Genomic DNA, 19,654 nt, shown 5'->3' with positions numbered 1-19,654 from the left:
TTGAAAGTTTACTGAATGTTGAGGATAATAGGGAGGCATATATAATTGCTGTTGCAGGTGTTGAGGTGCCGGTGATGGGAGATGAGAATGAGAGAGAGACTACAAGAGAGGAAGTGAGGAGAGCACTAGATGAAACGAGAGTAGGAAAAGCATCTGGTATGCATGGTGTGAGAGCTGAGATGTTGAAGGAAGGGGGTGTGACTGTACTTGAATGGTTGGTGAGATTGTTTAATGTGTGTTTTGTGTTGTCAATGGTACCAGTAGATTGGGTTTGTGCATGTATTGTACCACTATATAAGGGTAAGGGAGATGTGCATGAGTGTTGTAATTCAAGAGGTATTAGTTTGTTGAGTGTAGTTGGAAAAGTGTATGGTAGAGTACTGATTAATAGGATTTAGGATAGAACAGAGAATGCAGTCTTAGAAGTACAGGGTGGTTTTAGAAGAGGTAGGGGATGTATGAATCATATTTCTACAGTTAGGCAGATATGCGAGAAATATTTAGCAAAAGGTAAGGAGGTGTATGTTGCGTTTATGGATCTGGAGAAAGCGTATTTTAGAGTTGATAGGGAAGCAATGTGGAATGTGATGAGGTTATTTGGAGTTGGTGGAAGGTTGTTGCAAGCAGTGAAAAGTTTCTACAAAGGTAGTAAAGCATGTGTTAGGATAGGAAATGAAGTGAGCGATTGGTTTCCGGTGAGAGTGGGGCTGAGACAGGGATGTGTGATGTCGCCGTGGTTGTTTAACTTGTATATTGATGGAGTGGTGAGAGAGGTGAATGCTCGAGTGCTTGGATGAGGATTAAAACTGGTAGACGAGAATGACCATGAATGGGAGGTAAATCAGTTGATGCTTGCGGATGATACTGTACTGGTTGCAGACACGGAAGAGAAACTTGGCCGATTAGTGACAGAATTTGTGAGAGAAGGAAGTTGAGAGTTAATGTGGGTAAGAGTAAGGTTATGAGATGTACGAGAAGGGAAGGTGGTGCAAGGTTGAATGTCATGTTGAATGGAGAGTTACTTGAGGAGGTGGATCAGTTTAAGTACTTGGGGTCTGTTGTTGCAGCAAATGGTGGAGTGGAAGCAGATGTACGGCAGAGAGTGAATGAAGGGTGCAAAGTGTTGGGGGCAGTTAAGGGAGTAGTAAAAAATAGAGGGTTGGGCATGAATGTAAAGAGAGTTCTATATGAGAAAGTGATTGTACCAACTGTGATGTATGGACCGGAGTTGTGGGGAATTGGGGAATGAAAGTGACGGAGAGACAGAAATTGAATGTGTTTGAGATGAAGTGTCTAAGGAGTATGGCTGGTGTATCTTAAGTAGATAGGGTTAGGAACGAAGTGGTGAGGGTGAGAACTGGTGTAAGAAATGAGTTAGCAGCTAGAGTGGATATGAATGTGTTGAGGTGGTTTGGCCATGTTGAGAGAATGGAAAATGGCTGTCTGCTACAGAAGGTGATGAATGCAAGAGTTGATGGGAGAAGTACTAGAGGAAGGCCAAGGTTTGGGTGGATGGATGGAGTGAAGAAAGCTCTGGGTGATAGGAGGATAGATGTGAGAGAGGCAAGAGAGCGTGCTAGAAATAGGAATGAATGGCGAGCGATTGTGACGCAGTTCCGGTAGGCCCTGCTGCTTCCTCTGGTGCCTTAAATGACCGCGGAGGTAGCAGCAATAGGGGATTCAGCGTTATGAAGCTTCATCTGTGGTGGATAACGGGGGAGGGTGGACTGTGGCACCCTAGCAGTACCAGCCAAACTCGATTGAGTCCCTTGTCAGGCTGGGAGGAGCGTAGAGAGGAGAGGTCCCCTTTTTTGTTTCATTTGTTTGATGTCAGCTACCCCCCAAATTGGGGGAAGTGCCTTGGTATATGTATGTATGTACTTTAATAAATTAGTGTCTACATTGAAAATTTTCGCTTCATTTTTTTTTGTATAAATACAATCTCACAATGCAGTACTAAAATAGAAAGTGGGAACTTATACCCCTTTATCATTAACATTTATAACTACTTTCAGATGCCTGTAGTGTATTACAACAATATATACCTGTATCTGATATTTAGGTCTACTGCCCATCACATATGTACACAAGATTTTCAGGTATTCTGAAGCAGTTTTTCATATTTTGTATAACTCCTTCCTATAAGACAACTGCACTATTATTTCCTGTTAGGGCCCTTGGACTTATAGCAAAGTGCTTTTCCAACTAGTATTGTAGCTTAGCTAATAATAATAATAATGATAATAATAATCATAATAATAATAATAATAATGATAATAACAATAATACTGTAATAATAATAATAATAATAACAATAATAATAATAACAATAATAATAATAATAATAATTTGTCCTAAAGCAAGAAATAAACCTTTCGCTCTTTAAAATAGCATTATTATTTCGGCAGGAGCTGAAAACTAGTCGAAACTGAAGGTTAAACAGGGTTTGACTATCCACCGCTAGTTAGCGGGAGTGTCAGGGTTATGTTTACCCACCGCTCCCACCAGCACTGGTGACTAACCGTCACTTTTTATTTCGGCTCGGTAGAGTGTAGACCTATCTCACTCTCCCATTAACCTAAACTGGCAGAAACTAATTTATTTTTTCCTTTCTTTTTTCAGGTATGCTTGCCCGTGAGGCCCAACCATGAAGACCGTCGTTGTGGCACCTTCATGTCTTCAGAGGAAACGGATCCTCACGGTCTCTGCCCTTTGCGCCGAGGCCACTCATGCATGAAGGAGTCTCCTTGTAGTGTATGCCGGGAGTGGTCACGCTCCCAGTGGGTGAGGTTTGGTAGATGGAAGAAAAAGAAGTCTAAGAGGGATTCTTCCCCTTCAAGGTCAGCTTCGAAAGGGAAGAAGACGCGACTTCTTTCACCTCCGGCTTGATCTCTCAATTCTGACTCTACCCGACTGGCTTCCTGCTTCTGCAGGAGGACAAGAATAGTTGAGGACAAGCACTCCTCGGAGTGACTTGTCCAGAGACTCTAAGGTCTGAGGAACAAGCTTCGGCTTTGTTTCAGAGATTGTTTAGGGAGTTGATCCTCTTTCCAGATTTACCCAATGAGAGGAGAAGCAACTTGGGCAACAGGAAGCTGGATGACAAAGGAGGGAGGAGGTTTCAATCTGGCCAACCCCACCTCATCATCGTAACAAAACGCTCACCATTTCACGAGACCAATCTCTTATAAGATCAGTCAGACAGGTAACTCTTCGGAATTTTTACCAGTCTCGCTGCAGCACAAGCTCTCAACCCACTGCCATTCCTCCCTTCTTAGGATAAGGAAAGCACCAAGCCTTTTTCCTTTGGGAGAACAGGAGGGGAGAACTTACCCACTGGAACCGAGGCAACCTGATTTTCGTGAAGTGAACGAGGTTCCTACACACTCTAGCGATTGCTATCACAGAGTTGAGGAGAGGCTGGAGGTGAGTGAGCGCTCTGGCACACCTCGCCAACCAACCTCTCGTCAAGGTCGTTCACCTCACGGCCATTCACCTCGCGAGCGCTCACCTGGGAGAGGGTTAATGCATTCTCCCACCCCTCCCCCAACCTCACCCGGTGGAATCGGAACCATCCACACACAGGGAGAGTGAACCATCAGTTAACTTGTTAGCCAAGGATGGACCTTGGTTTCAAGACCTGGTGAAAGCAGTTAAACAAGCGATGGGAATTTCCAACGATCCTTCAGCTGCAGCAGTGGAGGTTCGTGTTATTCCCCTAGATTCTCCTCAGGGATCTAGCGATCTTTCTGACCCTAGACGACCTAGCCTAGCATAGGCGTCACTACCGTCTCCGCCTCCTGTCACCCAGAGAGTCACATGGTATGAGGATTGCCTTAAGACTAAGGATCCTAAGATCATGGATCCGAACTGGGAGAGGGCGGCAGTGACTCATGTTACGGCCAAGAGGTCAGTTACGGACAGATTTGCTTTTCCCTGAATATCGGAATCCTCTAAACTTCGCCTGGTCTCTCGCTCGAAGAGCTGTAAGCCTGTTAGTATTACTGATCAGGAATATCCTTCATCTTGAGCAGGGGATACCCCTCTCTGAGTTGGATCCGGAGGGGCTAAACCACTGGAATCAATTAGGGGAGAGGAATCCTCTCTTTTGGACAAATTTGAGATTCAACCAAGGGAGAGGAAAGACATGAAGACTCTACCCAAGAACTGGCGTTCTATGGATCAACCTTAGACTCGAGGGGAACACCCTTCAGTCTCAGCCACTAACAGAAGACCTGGGCATAGCGGCCTTCCCCCCCGAGCACACTCGGCTTCCAAAAAGAATTCTGTTGACGACCCTCACCCTCCCCGGGCTACTATGGGTGTTAGGTCGGGAGAGGAAGAACTTTTTGATGACGGTTCCGAGCACTCAGACTCCCTGTTTCCGCCACCTCGAGTGTCATACTCTCAAAGCAGAAAGATTCGGATCAAATTTTTCTAAAGGTTCTGGCTTGCATCAAGAGGGTCAACAACCTGGAAGAATCTGATGACATCCACACTGAAGGCAAGGATACGGTCCTGGACCAGTTGTCTGGCGCTCCTAAACCCTCCAGACCCAAGGTAGCCTTACTTTGGGAAAGGGGAGTTAAGGCAGCAAAGAAGAGAGCTTCCGCCCAAGTAGCTGGCACCTCCCGCTCTCTTTGTTCGGAGGAATCCTCAGGTGACTTCCTCTTCCTTACATAAGGCAGAGGAAGTATTATGAGGTAGTGGGAGACGATCCTTCCCCCTTACCACTGACCCAGCGGTTGTATCGTTGACCCAGATGCCTTTGGAGAAACTGACAACTCTATCTGTTCAGTTTTCTGCTGCAGACGCTGCTAACATGGAGCAGGTTGCAAAGTGTGCCTTGCAATTAGCTTCATGGCTGGACTGTTGGTTGAGCAAGATCGGCTATCTCGTTAAGAACTAGGACTTCTCCATGCCTATATGGAGGGAGATGTTGTTCTCTTTCCTTCTCTCGAGTGTGAAAACACTTGAATTCTTGACTGAGAACGTGGTGAACCAATGGGTTACTTAGATCATGAGGCGACACAATGCGGTTGTCTCGAGATTACAGAGGCAGGTGCCGAAGAGAGAGGCCATGAGGCTGCGAAACGCTCCTGCCTTGTTTGACGAGGAATCCATTGAGAACGTCGCAGACTGATGGAGAAGGGTGAGCCAAGACACTCTCCTCCAGAGTTGTCTCCTCTCACTCCTTCCAGCAGGTTCCTCCAAGGTGGAGACAACAATTTCACAGACCTCAGACTAGCCAGAAGCAGAACGCCCCAAAGAAGAAGGACGCTAAGCCTTCCTTTCATCCCAAAGGACGCAAAGGTAAAGACAGAAATCCCAGCGAGGACAACCACACTAGGGAGGGCAATCCCTGGAACAGTCCACCAGTGGAGGGGTGCCTTATGAGCTCATGGCAAATGTGGATGAATTATGGAGCCGACCCTTGGTTGACATCTGTATTAAAAAAGGGATATATCGTCCCTTTCATCGTCTCTCCCCCTTCACTGACTCGAAGTCCAACGGCGATGAGGTACTATGCAAGGGATTGGCAAAGGTCCAGGCCCTACAGGCCAAAGTCAGGACCATGCTCGAGAAGGGCACTCTCCAGGAGGTATTGGGATGGTCTCCAGGCTTTTACAGTCGCTTATTTCTTGTAGAAAAGGCTTCTTGAGGCTGGAGACCCATAATAGACCTCTCAGCCCTGAACGAGTTTGTCTTACAAACTCCGTTCAAAATGGAGATCAAACAAAACAGAAAAGATAGGCTGTCAGACCGAACGACTTCATGATCTCATTGGACCTGAAAAATGCATACTTCCAGATCCTAATACATCTGTCTTCCAGAAAGTACCTGCACTTTACAATGGACGATCAGATATACGAATTTAAAGTCCTGTGTTTCGGCCTGTCTACAGCAACCTCAGGCGTTCACAATAGTCTTTAATCTAGTGTCCACTTGGGCACATAAGATCGGCATTCGTCTTCTTTGATACCTAGACGATTGGCTAGTTCTAGCAGACTCAAGGGAGACCTTTCTCCTCCACCGAGAAAAATTTCTGGCATTCTGTCCGGATCTAGGGATCCTGATAAATCGCGAAAAGATATGGTATATCTAGGGATGAGAGTCAAGACCACACTGGGCAAGGTCTTCCTGTCCGAGGACATAGCTAAGAAACTTAAACCCATAGCCCAGGACTTCCTCGCAAGAGACGAACTGCCAGCTCATCGATGGCAGAAACTGTTAGGACACCTAACATCTCTTGAGAAGTTGGTTCCTCACGGACATCTCCACATTCGGTCACTTCAGTGGCAGCTGAAGACCTTTTGGTCTCAGCACGCAGAACCACCAGACACTCTAGTGCCTGTGGGAATCGAGAAAAAGAGGGATCTGAGCTGGTGGTTGTTAGACAACAACCTGCTCAAGGTTGTAGACCTCCTTTCTCCTTCTCCGGATCTGATGTTCTTCACGGATGCATCAAAAGAAAGGGTTGAGGGGCTCATCTGTTACACCTGACGGCATCCGGGCTTTGGTGCGAATCCGAAAGGTAGTGCCACATAACCTCCTGGAAATGAAAGTCTGTTTTCTGACTCTAAAGCATTTCCATCAGCTCTTTTCAGAACACCACGTAGTGCTGATGAGCGACAACACTACTGTCGTAGCTCACATAAACAAACAAGGAGGTATCTTTTCATAGCTCCTAAGCCAACTGGCAGTAGACATCCTCAGATGAACGGAAGACAACTCGGTAATCTTAACAATCCGCTTCATCCCCGGCAAAACGAACGCGGTGGCGAACAATCTGACCACGAAAACTCAGATCGTTGGTACCGAATAATCTTTAAATCAACAGATAGCTAACAAAGACTGGACTTTGTTGGGTTCGCCGACAATAGACCTGTTCGTGACGTCTCTCAACTGGAAACTTCCGGTGTACTGCTCTCTAGTACCGGACCCACAGGCGTTCTGGCAGGACGCCTTTCAACATCCGTGTGACATGGACATCTACGTGCTCCCCCCTTCTGCCTAGTAAGGAGGCTACTGAACATGGTCAGGGAATCTCAAGACCTGATGATGACCTTAATAACTCTGCTATGGCAGCATACAGAGTGGTTTCCAGACCTTCTAAATCTGCTCACAGAGACACCGAGGGAACTGCCCCCACTTCCCGATCTACTCGGACAGCCACACGTGAAGATTTACCACCGAGCAGTGACATCGCTGCGTCTTCACGCCAGGAGGTTATGCAGCAACTCCTCTAAAGGAGAGGCTTTTCGAAGCCAGTTGCGAGACACATGTCGGGTTAATAGCGGAACTCATTGACAGTAGTGTACCAGTCAAAGTGGCAAGTCTTTTGTGGTTGGTGTCATGGGAGAGGTATCAATCCTTTCAGTGCCTAAATCCCAACTATAGCAAAATTTTTACTGTATCTCAGGGAGGAAAACTCTATTCGGTTGCAGCGGTGAAAGGCTTTCGCTCAGCCTTAAGCCTGGTCTTTAAACCAAACGGAGTGTACATTTCCTCATCGAAGGAATTGTCCCTCATACTTCGAAACTTTGAGCGATCTTGCCCTCAGTCGAAAGTCAGGCCATCCCCGGGGAACGTTGTCAAAGTCCTACGTTTCCTGAAAAAAGCCCCTTACGAACTGCTGAGACAAGCCTCTAACAAGGCTTTGACTCTTAAGATGGCTTTCCTGTTAGCCCTGGCCTTTGCAAATAGTCAGCAAGCTTTACAGCCTTTCCTAAGACATCGCCCATTCAAGGAGATGGGGGCAGGTCACTCACGGTTCCGTTCCAGAGTTTGTAGCTAAGACTTAAAATACGGCGGTAGATGATCCTACGTTCGGCTCCTTTCAGATTGAGAGTCTTCAGTCAGTAACAGACGATCCTGAGCAGCAGTTACTATGCCCTGTTAGAGCGCTAAGGTTGTATCTTAAGAAAACGAGAAGAGCCAGACCTCAGATAAATAGGCTCTTCATGAGCACGGGTAGAAACAAGAGGAGAGTCACAAAGAGCTCTATCTCCTCATGGATCAGGTGGGTGATTGAAAGGGCTATGGCTCAGGAAGTCACTCAACCAAATAGATGTCCCCGTGCACACGATGTCAGAGGGGTCAGCACCACTGTGGCATTTAAGAAAAACCTCTCAGTACCACAGGTACTGCTCGCAGGCTGGTAGAAACGCCAAACTACGTTCACTGCTCACTACCTGCAAGACGTAACCCGCAGGAGCCTAGACACTTTCTCAATTGGTCCTGTGGTGGCAGCTCACAACGTGAGTGTCACGCGCTGTTAGTTGCCCACCTACCCAGTTGGGGGTTACGATGGCAAACTCCTAACAGGGGGGAGGCGGTTGGAATATGATTTTGAAATGATTTGTTATAGATTTCCAAATATCATTTACTAATAATCCTTTTTTCCCTTCCAGCATCTGATTGCTCAGGCCATCATCCAAAGAGAATAATGTGGTGCAAAGATCCCTCAAGTGTCATACAGGAATAGAGGCTTTCCTGGGACAGTTCCCAGCCAGTTGGACAGAACTTCCACCAACTAAAAGTGAATCTGCTATACTAAAAAGCAAAAGGTTTGTATCTTGTCGGTACAAATGACAAATTTGGGAGTAATTTGTATTTTCCCTAGCATACAAACCTGTGGCTCTTTAATCACACTTGGCTGCCAGCACCAACCCCTAAGTCCTGGGTAAATTAAATAAAAATAAAAAGTGACGGTTAGTCACCAGTGCTGGTGGGAGCGATGGGTAAACATCCCCTCGCTATCCCCGCTAACAAGCGGTGGGTAGTTAGACCCTGTTTAACCTTCAGTTTTCAGCTCTGCTAAAATAACAATACTATATTAAAGAGCAATAGGTTTGTATGATAGGGAAAATACAAATTACTCCCTAATTTGTCATATTAATAATAATGATATCATCCCATACTCACTACTGCTATAATTGATTAAATGGTTCAAATATACAATATTATGTTCCAGATTGACAAAAATAGAAAATGGCACATCTAACCCTCAAAATTTTAGCTTTTGAAAATTTAAGCATTTTCTTCATCTATAAAACCATTTTCTCTTTTGTGATTTCTGTAAAGCAAAATCAACGGAGGGACCTTCTTCATTTAATAAGCATTTAGTCAATCCTATTTCAAAGATGCTTCTACTTTTGTTTCAAACTATTCTCTATAAAATCATTTTCCGTTTTTGTTTTACATCTTTAAATCAATACCTACAGCGTAATGTCAGTTTATTTCCAGTATGTCATCTTAGAGTCCCGTTCCACCACCTACTCTTTAGCTGATGGCCTAATACCCTTAAATTCTTCTTCTGAACATACTTTCTCCATAATTCCAATTATTTTACAATCATTTCATAGCAGCTTCTTATTTACAGAATTTTTTCAGCTACCCTTCACTTTGCACACCTGAGTAGTTCAGTAAGTTTTGTTTTTTCCCAACATTTCCAAACTGATACTTTTTTTCTGTTACCTCTATTTAAATTAACACTCTGGCTGCAATTGGAGCTCCCAATTGGTTCTATTCATTCTTTTATTGTATTTTCTTTTCCTATTAATACTGTAGCAAAACAAAGTATATCATTATATTTAACGTATTAATTTAAAAAAATGATACACTATTTTACAGCAATCAATGAAAGTCATACTCTTTTCATCCGCAAACACCAAAGTTTCATGCTTACGTATCACAAAGCATGCACAATTAACAGTCCGATTTATATCAAATCTTAAAAGTAATTTTTACTTTTCCTAGCTATACAAACCCAAGTCATTTAATTAGGAAGATTACTTTGGCGCTACAGTAGTTGGAATCAGTTGTAGAAATTAATAACAAGAAGCTATCCAGCTGTAACAGATGTGGGACAAAGCCCTGCTCCTGTCTCACAGTCGGTTACCGCTCCACTTTGGATACTTCGACCTAGGGCTAGAGGAGTGATTGAGGTGAGAAGTTATATTAAAGGGCTCAGGTTTGTATAGCTCGGAAATATACAAATTACTTTTAAAATTTGATATTTGTTCCTATGCTAAGTACAAACCCCCTTCCATTAATTAGGGACTCTCAATGCTTGAGGGGCTGGAAGTCTCCTTAGAATCAAACTGGATGATACCGTAACTTCTCTGAAAGTGAACAAAGGTGGGTATGTCACTAACACCCCCATCTGTTTATCATAGGGATGACAAACTGATAGATCCAGGTACGTAAAATAATTGTAACAAAACAAAATAAAAGAGTCTTTCCCTAGGGGTAAACTGTCGGTAAGAATCAAACACCAGGTATATAAGTACTGTAATAAGTTGTTATTGGATTTACCTTCCCCCAGCTTGCATGGGAGACAGGAAGACACTTCTTTGGTTACAAAGAATGGTGCTCTGAAATGAAACTTACTAGTATCTGGGCCAACCAACATGTAACGCCTTGACCAGTGACCCCAAGAGAGGGGCAGAGGAATGAAGGAGAAGAGCCAGTCATACTACATAATGGCTTGACCAGCCACCACAGGTCCAAGCATAAAGGTATCAAGTGAGTTGCAGGTACATTCTCGCCTATAAAAGGCCGTAAAGTTAGTCGGTCTCTTCCAGACACTCGCCTTTAAAACTTGGCCCACTGGCTGCGGGGGTCGTAAAAGCTGTGCTTGCGCAGGCTCTTTTCAAGAAGACGTCACGGACACCGCGGAACAGGGTCTCAGAACATGTTGGTGCTGGGCCTTTCCTTGATCCCGAGCCTGCAGGACCTGAGGAACCCGAAGGCTTGTTTGCTGTTGCCTTCAAAGGGCCAGGGCCCTTAGAGGCATCAGCTTGATGGATCAGAGAGTCTGGCAAAGCAGTCCTCAAGGACTCCACCACTGCTTGCACACGACTCTCTGAAAGTAGAGACGCGGCACCCCACACTGGCAATTTCTGTAATGCAGTCATATCTGGAATCACCTGCTTTGAGAAGTGAAAAACCACTGAATCTCACCTCTTCAACAACCAATTAGCCCATAGGTTTGCTGTCTGGTGAGCTACATGGTGACCGCATTCCATTCAGACAGCAGGTGTTTGTACTTCTTCAAAGCCTCCAGAGTTACTAAACCCTTCGACTGTGCGAAGTACAGTACATCACTGTACTTGACCACTGGAAGAGCCAGGACACAGCATGGAGAGTGGCCAAAGCCGAAGCCTCCATGGCCGACAACTCAGAGGCCGAGAAGGACGCGTCTTCTGCCTGAGTGTCTCAAGCAGGAAACACCCCCATCAGAGCACAAACTGACGGGTCAACCTAAGAGGTCCAGACATGGCATTTTCAGGTGTATAGACCCTTCGTTGCCTAGAGAGTGGGGGAGGTGAGATCTTGTTCAACCAGCCTGAATGAAGGGAATTTTCAAATCCACAGATCTGATCATCCCCCAGGTACACGGTCAAGTCCAAAAAGTCCGACCAAGGTAATGCAAGTGAGGGCTTTGATTCTTGAGGGACACCAAAATGCCAATCAGTTACTGAAGTCTTTCTTGCCCATGGAACCACGGTTGCCTATCCCAGGCCATTACAGATGCACTCACGGATGAGTGCGAGGATTTCAAAAACAAACTCTAAGATTCAAGAGTGTCAGCCTCCGTGTTCAAGATCCCAGAAACTTCTAGCCCCTGAGCCCTGAGTACCCCTGTATATCACCGTGGACAGGGTGAGGCAACAAGCCCTGGAGAATCGGATCCCCCACCATGAGTTTCGTCCCGAGGAAAAAACCAGGCTCTTAGTCAGGGGGTCGATGAAGGCCTGGGCTGACCCCCGGCAATGAGACGATATCTCCTGGTATATGACCTACAGACACTTAGTGATTCTAGCGCCAAGGGTCGGGGGAGAGGGTCAACCATGTCCCTATGCCTGGAGGCATGGGGAGCTAGGCCTACCGGCCCACATTCTTCACCTACTCCATTGCTGCACGCAACGCACGCACAGTACTCTCCGGAAGCAGAGATGTGGCACCACGCACTGACAATTTCTGTAACGCCGTCAACTCTGGACTAACCTTATTGGAGAAGCGAGAGACCACTGCATCTCGACTCTCCAATGACCAATTAGCCCACAGGTTTGCTGTCTGGTGAACTAAGATGGTGATCGTATTCTCTCAAGACAGCAGAAGGGTCTTGTACTTCGCCAAAGCCTCCAGAGTTGCTAACCCCTTCAACTTTATGAAGTACAGTACAGTACAGTACATCACTGCATCCGACCACTGGTAGAGAAAGGGCACAGCATGGAGAGGGGTCGAGGTTAAAGCCTCCATGGCCGCCATCACAGAGACCAAGAGGGACGTGTCTTCTGCCTCGGGTCTCCCCTGCAGTAGACAACCACATCAAAGCACAAACTGATGAGTCAACCTGCAGAGGTACAGACGTGGCATTCTCAGATGTATAGAACCTCCATTGTCTAGAGAGTGGGGGAGGCAAGATCTTGTTCGACCTGCCTGAATGAAGGCAATTTTCATATCTGTGATCATCCACCAGGTCCAAGGTCAAGTCCAAAGGTCCGACCAAGGTAACACAAGCAAGGGCTTTGATCCTTGAGGGGCACCGAAATGCCGATCAATTACCGAAGTCCTCCCTGAACATGGAACCAATATCACCTACACCAATATCACCTACTCCAGGCATTTGCACTCAAGGATGAGTGCAAGGACATCCAAAAACGAACTCTTTGTGCCCAAAATCGCTGAGACTTTGAGGCTCTGAGCACCCCTGTCTGTCACCATGAGCATAGGTGAGACAACACGCTCTGAAGAATCTGCTCCCCCCTACGAGTATAAATGTTATATCCCCAGGAAAGAACCATGCTCGTAGTCAGGGGCCCGAACAAGTCCCCGGTAGTCCCATGACAACGAGCGGTGTTTTGGTACGTGACCCACTGGAACTTGGTGATTCTGGTATCGAGCTTTGGGGCAGAGGGTCAACCATGGCCCTATAAGCGGAGGCCGGGGGAGCAAGGGCTAACACACCACATTCTTCACCTACTCCACTGCCGCCCGCATAACTCTCTGGAAATAGATATGTGGCATCCCGCACCGACAAGGTCTGTAACGACGTCACCTTTGGCCTAACCTTCTTTGAGAAGTGAGAACCACTGCATATACCCTCTCCAAAATCCAATTAGTCCACAGGTTTGCTCTCTGGTGAGCTAAGACGGTGACTGCATTCTCTTCAGAGAGCGGAAGGCTCTTGTACTTCCACAAAGCCTCCTGAATTGCGAACCCCTTTGATTCTGCTAAGTACAGTACATCACTGAACCCAACCACTGGTAGAGCCGAAGCCTCCGTGCCCGCCAACTCAGAGGCCGAGAAGAACATGTCTTCTGCCTTGAGTCTCTCCAGAAGGAGACAACTCCATTAAAGCACAAACTGACAGGTCAACCTGCAAAGGTGCAGACGTGGTCTTCTCAGGTGTATAGCACCTCCATTGTATAGAAAGCTGGGGAGGCAAGATCTTGTTCGACTTGCTGAATGAAGGGAATTTTCAGATCCACAGATCTGATCCTCCACCAGGTACAGGGTCAAGCTCGAAAGGTCCGACCAAGGTAACGCAAGTTAGGACTTTGATTCTTGAGGGGCACCGAAATGCCTATCAATTAGTGAAGACTTCCCTGCCCATGGAACCATGGTCGCCTACCCCAAGTTGTTACCGTTGTACTCATGGATGAGAGCAAGGACCTCCAAAAACCAAATTCTCTGACTCAGGAGAATCAGCCTCCACGTCCGAAATCTCCGAGAGTTCCAGCCCAAGAGCACCCCCGTCCATCACCACGAGCAAAGGTAAGGCAAAACGCTCTGGAGGATCTGAAACCCCCCCCCCCCCATGAGTATGACTGTTTTGTCCCAAGGACAGAACCAGGCTCGTAGTCGAGGTGGTGACAGAGCCCCGGGGAGGTACACAGCAACGGGAGGAGATCGCCTGGTACGTAATCCACTAGCACTCGGCGATTCTGTTGCCACAGGTCAGGGCAGAGGGTGAACCACAGCCCCATATCCGGAAGCAAGGGTAGCAAGGCCTACCACCCTACATTCTTCGCGCACTTGCAATCTAGTACGATATCAAATGGTATTATCCTCTCCTTTGCGATCCACTGAATGAAGGAGGGAGGAGCTGCCAACCAAAGTTCTGGAAGGCAGGGTGATGAAGGCTGCTGCAGCTCCTCCATCAACCTTGGGACAGACAGTACAACTCTGTCATGGCTGGTTACCACGGGGCCCCACAACCAACTCTGACTACCAGGGCAGCCATGATGGCCAGGAACCAGGCCATGGCCCTGGAGGGGCCATAACACATGGCTGAGACACCAGGACCCAGACCTTTCTCTTGCCCCCACAGAACCACACGGTTACCATCCACCCCTCTCGAAAGAAAGGTGGTGTCATGGGAAGCCTTGTTCTTGTGACTACGGATGGTCTTCCTAAACTTCTTCGACTTCTTCCTCCTCTTCTTCAGGGGAGCAAGAGAGTCGCAATCATAATCAGAGGAGGAGGAGGAGGGGGAATGCACACACTTCTTCCTCTTACTGGCTCCAGCCCCTTCCTCTGCGAGCAGAGCGGTTAAAATCTGAGTCACTGCCAACGACAACACTTCCCCGGGGATGGGGGTAGGGTGGGGATAGTAACACACAGGAACCACTACACTGGGACCCATCAACACGGGGTGACAGAGGCACCATCACCGACACTGAATGTAGACAGACGCCAGACCCTCTGACACAATGATCGGGGCTACAGACAAAGAGGAAGGGGTGGAGAGTACTGGCACTAGGTCAGGGATTAGGGTTACTCCAGGGACAGAAACACAGCATTTTCTCTTAACTTTAGACTCACCCATCCTAACTTTCACCAGACTGGAAGGCTCGCCCCCACCCCCCCTTGGAACTTTCCCAGACGGGCCGAGGCCCCATACCAGACTTACGTACACCTGAATTTCCTGACACCAGGGATCTTTCACACTTGAGGCCACAAGATCACAAACCTGAGCGAGGATAACAAGGGCAGAAGTAGATTTGGCTACCACCTCCCTTAAATCAGTCATGGAGGGCCTACCTGAAAAACCTAAGGAAGCCCAATCCTTCCTTAGGTAAAACTCGTCATCAACAGCATGCACACTCTAGTGCGAATTCCTTTTGACCTCTGTAGGGGAGTGGCGAACACTCAGGGACCCCAGCAAAGCCTGAAAAGGAAGTCGATGTCCTACTCCCCGGGGACCAATCCAGGGGCATAGGTGCAGTGGGGTTAGCAGCAGACACACTCCCCAAAGAGCAAGAAGCCGAATCTGACCCCAACTTATGCCTAGTACATTTCTTACCTTTCACAACATAAGCCTGCCACCACACCAAAGGCCACTATCGACAATCGGCACAAGGAGAACCTACAAACACATGCCCCTGACAAGAAGCACAGAGGAAGTGCAGATCTACATCAGACTCTGCCATGAAGTAGTTGCTGCATTCCCCTTTTCTCCATCAAACACAAATTTGGGGTTTCCATTCCATTTTGTCAACCAATTAAACTTACATGAAAAAGTACAGTATGACAGAGCACTGCAAACATGTATGAACAGCAAAATAGTTGAAGCAAAAGTGGAGAGGCTACCAACAGTAAAGGGGGGTGGAGTTTTGTATAGCACCCGCTACAGTCGGATGATTGCTGATTATCCATGTCCACAACCAATTCCAGTTCACGCTGAAGTACTCTTCTTAATTAAGGGAAGAGGGTTTGTATTTTGTTTAGGAACAAATGTAGGTCTTCTTTACATAAGGGGAGGAAAGAACACAAGGTAGCTTTATCAGCAGGCGAGACAAACTTCAGCAATGGACACATGAAAAAGTAAAGGAGAGGAAAATGGAAGGGGCTCACTTTACCTCAAGGAAATAAAAGCGAGAAGATACTGCACAGTAATTATAAAATTGGAATGAGAGAATACAGTACACCGCACTAAAGTTCAGCTCCACACAAAATACTTCCTGAATCAAATCTGCTAAAATATGTGCCAACTTCAGATTATACTTACCAGACCAAGTGGCGAAGGTTACGTGCTTGCAAGACATGCTTGTGTTGAAGGACATTTGGTGTTCATCGCACAATTTTCTAATCCACGAGGAAAACAAACCCAGGCAGGTTCCGAGGGGCACCCCAGCTTCAACTTGATCCTGAGTTATACCTGGGGTAGAAAGAAATCCTTTATATCATGTATAAATGTCTTACATTATGAAAGCAAAATATTTTTACTAAGAGACATCCAATATTCGAGGACATATGGATATACCGTATTCTAAAATATAAAAACATGCTAAGAAGCCAGGAAACCAAACTAAAGTCGTGAATACACGTATCAAAAATAAACAAAGGAAAGGGGTAGCAATTTGAAACAAAGTAACAAGTACTATAGGAAAAAATTATTCTTTATCAGCAGTAAAACGAGTAAACAGGGAAATATAGCTTATCATAGGATAAATGAGCACATACATCCGGTGATGACAAATCTCGTAAAGAGCTCCAGTAGCAAATCCACAGCCTTGTAGCAAAAGGGTTAATTGCTAATACAAACCGGGTTTCACTTAGCACACTATCCTGAGGAACTCCTTCTTCCTTACATTTCTTCTCTGACAGAATTTCACCCATTCTAACTTGGAAAAATCTATGTGAAACAAATGCTTGAACGGACAATGTAGCTCTTCTCTAAATCCCAAATTATGGATAGTTTAAAGTATACCATATCTCCATGCAGTATCATATGCCTTTTCTAGCTCAAAAAAGACTGTTAAATGATGCTGTTTGGAAGCAAAAGTATCACAAATAGAGGATTCCAGTCGTATCAACACATCAGTCGAGTGCATTTTTCTAAATCCACACTGGATAAGTGATAAAATACCTTGATTCTCCAGGTACAACACCAGTCTTGCATTGACCATCTTCTCCATGATCTTAAATACAAGATGTCAATGCAACGGGTCAATAGTTTGCTGCTAAAAACTTATCCTTACCGGGTTTTAAAAATGCCAAAATAATGGCTAGTTTCCAACGACTTGGATGATGCTTAAAATAAATAACTTGGTATTAACAGTTACATGTTGAATCCTTGCATATGGAATTCCATCAATTCCAAGAGCAGTATCATTGCACATAGAAATTGAGGAATCAAATTCCATTTCGGTAAAAAGAGCAGTGTAAGATTCCTCCTTTTCTGTTGTAAAATTTAAGTTTCTGTTCTTCAATGATTCTATAGTGATAACCAGGAGCTGTTTCACACTTGCATGACAAAGAGGAGAAATGTTCAGCCAAAGCATTGCTAACCTCAGTTGCTCCAGTCATATACTGACCATTTACCTTCAACACAGGTGGTGGGTTAGGGGTAAATTTACCAGTTATCCTTTTCACTTTCCTCCACGAAGAAGATGGTGGCGTTCTACTATTGATAGAGGAAACAAATGATATTCAAGATTGACGTCTAGCTTTTTTCATTGCACAACGAAACTGTGCTATACACTTCTTGTAAATAATAAAAAAAATTTCAGTACGGTGTCTGCGCAACAGAGTCAAAGATCTTCTTATAGCTCTGTGCTGGGTAGTTAGTTCTGATGACCACCAAGGGAACTGGTCGCCATTTAAATAAAGTTATGGTTTTGGGAATTGAATTGACTCCTGCTGTATGTAGTTCCATTCAGTAAGTCTATGGCATCATCTACATTTTCAAACTGTTCTGCATTCCCTTCAATTTCACTTAGGTCCTGAAATCTATTCCACTCTGCCTAGTCAAGGTTCCATCAAGGCAATCTATGTAAGGGTGAATCATTGTTTGTATTTATAATAATTGGAGCATGGTCACTAGCATGTCAATCATCTAATGTTCTCCATTCAAACTCGAGAAAGCAGGAGCTGGCAATTGAAAGGTCAATGCATGACAGGGTAATGCATGACAGGGTACCTGTCTCAACATGAAAATGTGTGGGCTCTCCTGTATTAAGGAGTTCCACATCTTTATTTTCCATAAATGATGATATAATATTGCCCATCGTGTTTGCTAAAACATTGTCCCATAAAGGATATTTACCATTCAAATCTCCAAATAAAAGAAAAGGTTAAGGGAGTTGTTGAATCTTCTCTACTAAATTATCAAACAAAATGTTTATCATTTGGAGGCAAGTACAGAAAGTCAGTTGTATATTTTCACCCTATATCAATCGGTACAATCACTGCCTGCAGAGGTGTAGGAATAGACCAAGATATTTGGGGAACATCACAACGAATGTATATGAGACTTCCGCCAATGACTCCCTACTCGGTGATCATGTGGTGTCCAGTAGGTAATATATTTGCAAGGGGAAGGAGTATTATCATCAAGTTTTTCTCTCCTATAGACAAATAATTATGGGGACGTGCTCATGAATGAGGAGTTTATGTTCTTCATATTTGGCCCTTAATCCTAATAATTCCATTGCAAAATGGAGGAAATAACTACGGTCTATTTTCTGGAAAACCCCTTGGATGAAATCTTCCCATTGGCTATTTTGGATCTATCACTATTTCCCAGTTATTTCTTCAGAAAGGGTCTTGATATATTTGATTTTACGTTTGTCTTTTTTTTTAGTGTCCTTTTGATATGTGTGTTGAGGCAGATAGTGGACCTCAACCTGAATTTCTGATTTATCAAAGTTATCTTCTGGTTGATTAGAAATAACAGCAGATAAAACATCAAATTTATTTGATGTCATAACTTTAATGTTTCTTATGGAAAGGGATGAGAGAGATGAAGGTCTATCTTTTTCGATTAATAGGTGCTGAACTTCTAGGTTTTTGCAGCTTCCCCACTACAGGTGCACCAGGTATGTTGGTTTCAAGTGGAGAACCTCCATCAAATCAGACAAGGACATGGCCTGAGAGAGCTTTGTACTACTTTTTGCAATGGGGGACAAAGGTTGTAAAGAGATGGGCAATGCCCCACTGTTAATACACCATGCCAAAACCTCAGGAGGCAATATGCTTACCTTGTCATTTTATAATTAGATGGTATATTTCTATTTTAAGAACTATTGGCAGTAGTAGGTGGGTTTGATTTTAATGCACTGGCATAGCTATTTGATTTATTCAATGGTCTTTTGGCACGTCCCACACTTACATGTTCTAAATTGAATTTGTTGAGAGCAGCTTCTTCCAACTCGCTGCTCCTCTCAGTGGATTTATGATTTGAGAGGCAATTTATACACCTGGCCTCAAGTGCACATTTTCCATGGTAAGCTTTGGAGCAAATACCCCACATTTTTTTTTTTTGCAAACTTTAGACGGGCATCCCAACTAAAAACAATTAAAACATTGCAATGGCTAATGCTTGAATGGTGACATTTTTAAAAATAATATGGATAGGTACATCAGCATCCTGGAAAGTAAGGATAATCATTGATGTACCTGGGACTTTGTGTACTTTCGATACATTTATTGGACACATGGCCCGTATCTCCGCCTCTATAAATTTATACACATTTTTGTTAAAAACTACTCCCCTTCCATAGCTAAAATTTAGGTGGGGTTTGACATCTAACACTTGTTTTTAGGACAGTATTACAGATTGTGTATATGATTTGGCATGGACAAGGTAACTATTTTCTCCAAAAGGAGATACATCTCCCTGTGCTATAGTTACTAT

At 45.0% G+C, this 19,654-nt stretch overlaps 1 protein-coding gene across 1 annotated transcript in view; it reads right to left on the bottom strand.

Annotated features, from left to right (window-relative positions):
- The window catches only part of LOC137654564 (ERI1 exoribonuclease 2-like), a 139,515-nt gene that overhangs the window by 19,014 nt on the left and 100,847 nt on the right, over positions 1-19,654 (bottom strand). The window contains exon 5 of the mRNA XM_068388304.1: positions 16,025-16,174. Within this exon, the coding sequence (XP_068244405.1) occupies positions 16,025-16,174 (150 nt within the window). The remainder of the gene's footprint in view (positions 1-16,024; positions 16,175-19,654) is intronic.

This window comes from Palaemon carinicauda, chromosome 15, assembly GCF_036898095.1.
Source record: "Palaemon carinicauda isolate YSFRI2023 chromosome 15, ASM3689809v2, whole genome shotgun sequence".
NCBI classification, from domain to species: Eukaryota; Metazoa; Arthropoda; class Malacostraca; order Decapoda; family Palaemonidae; genus Palaemon; species Palaemon carinicauda.
The sequence above is the reverse complement of the archived record's forward strand: the minus strand, read 5'-3'. Positions and strand labels throughout refer to the sequence as shown.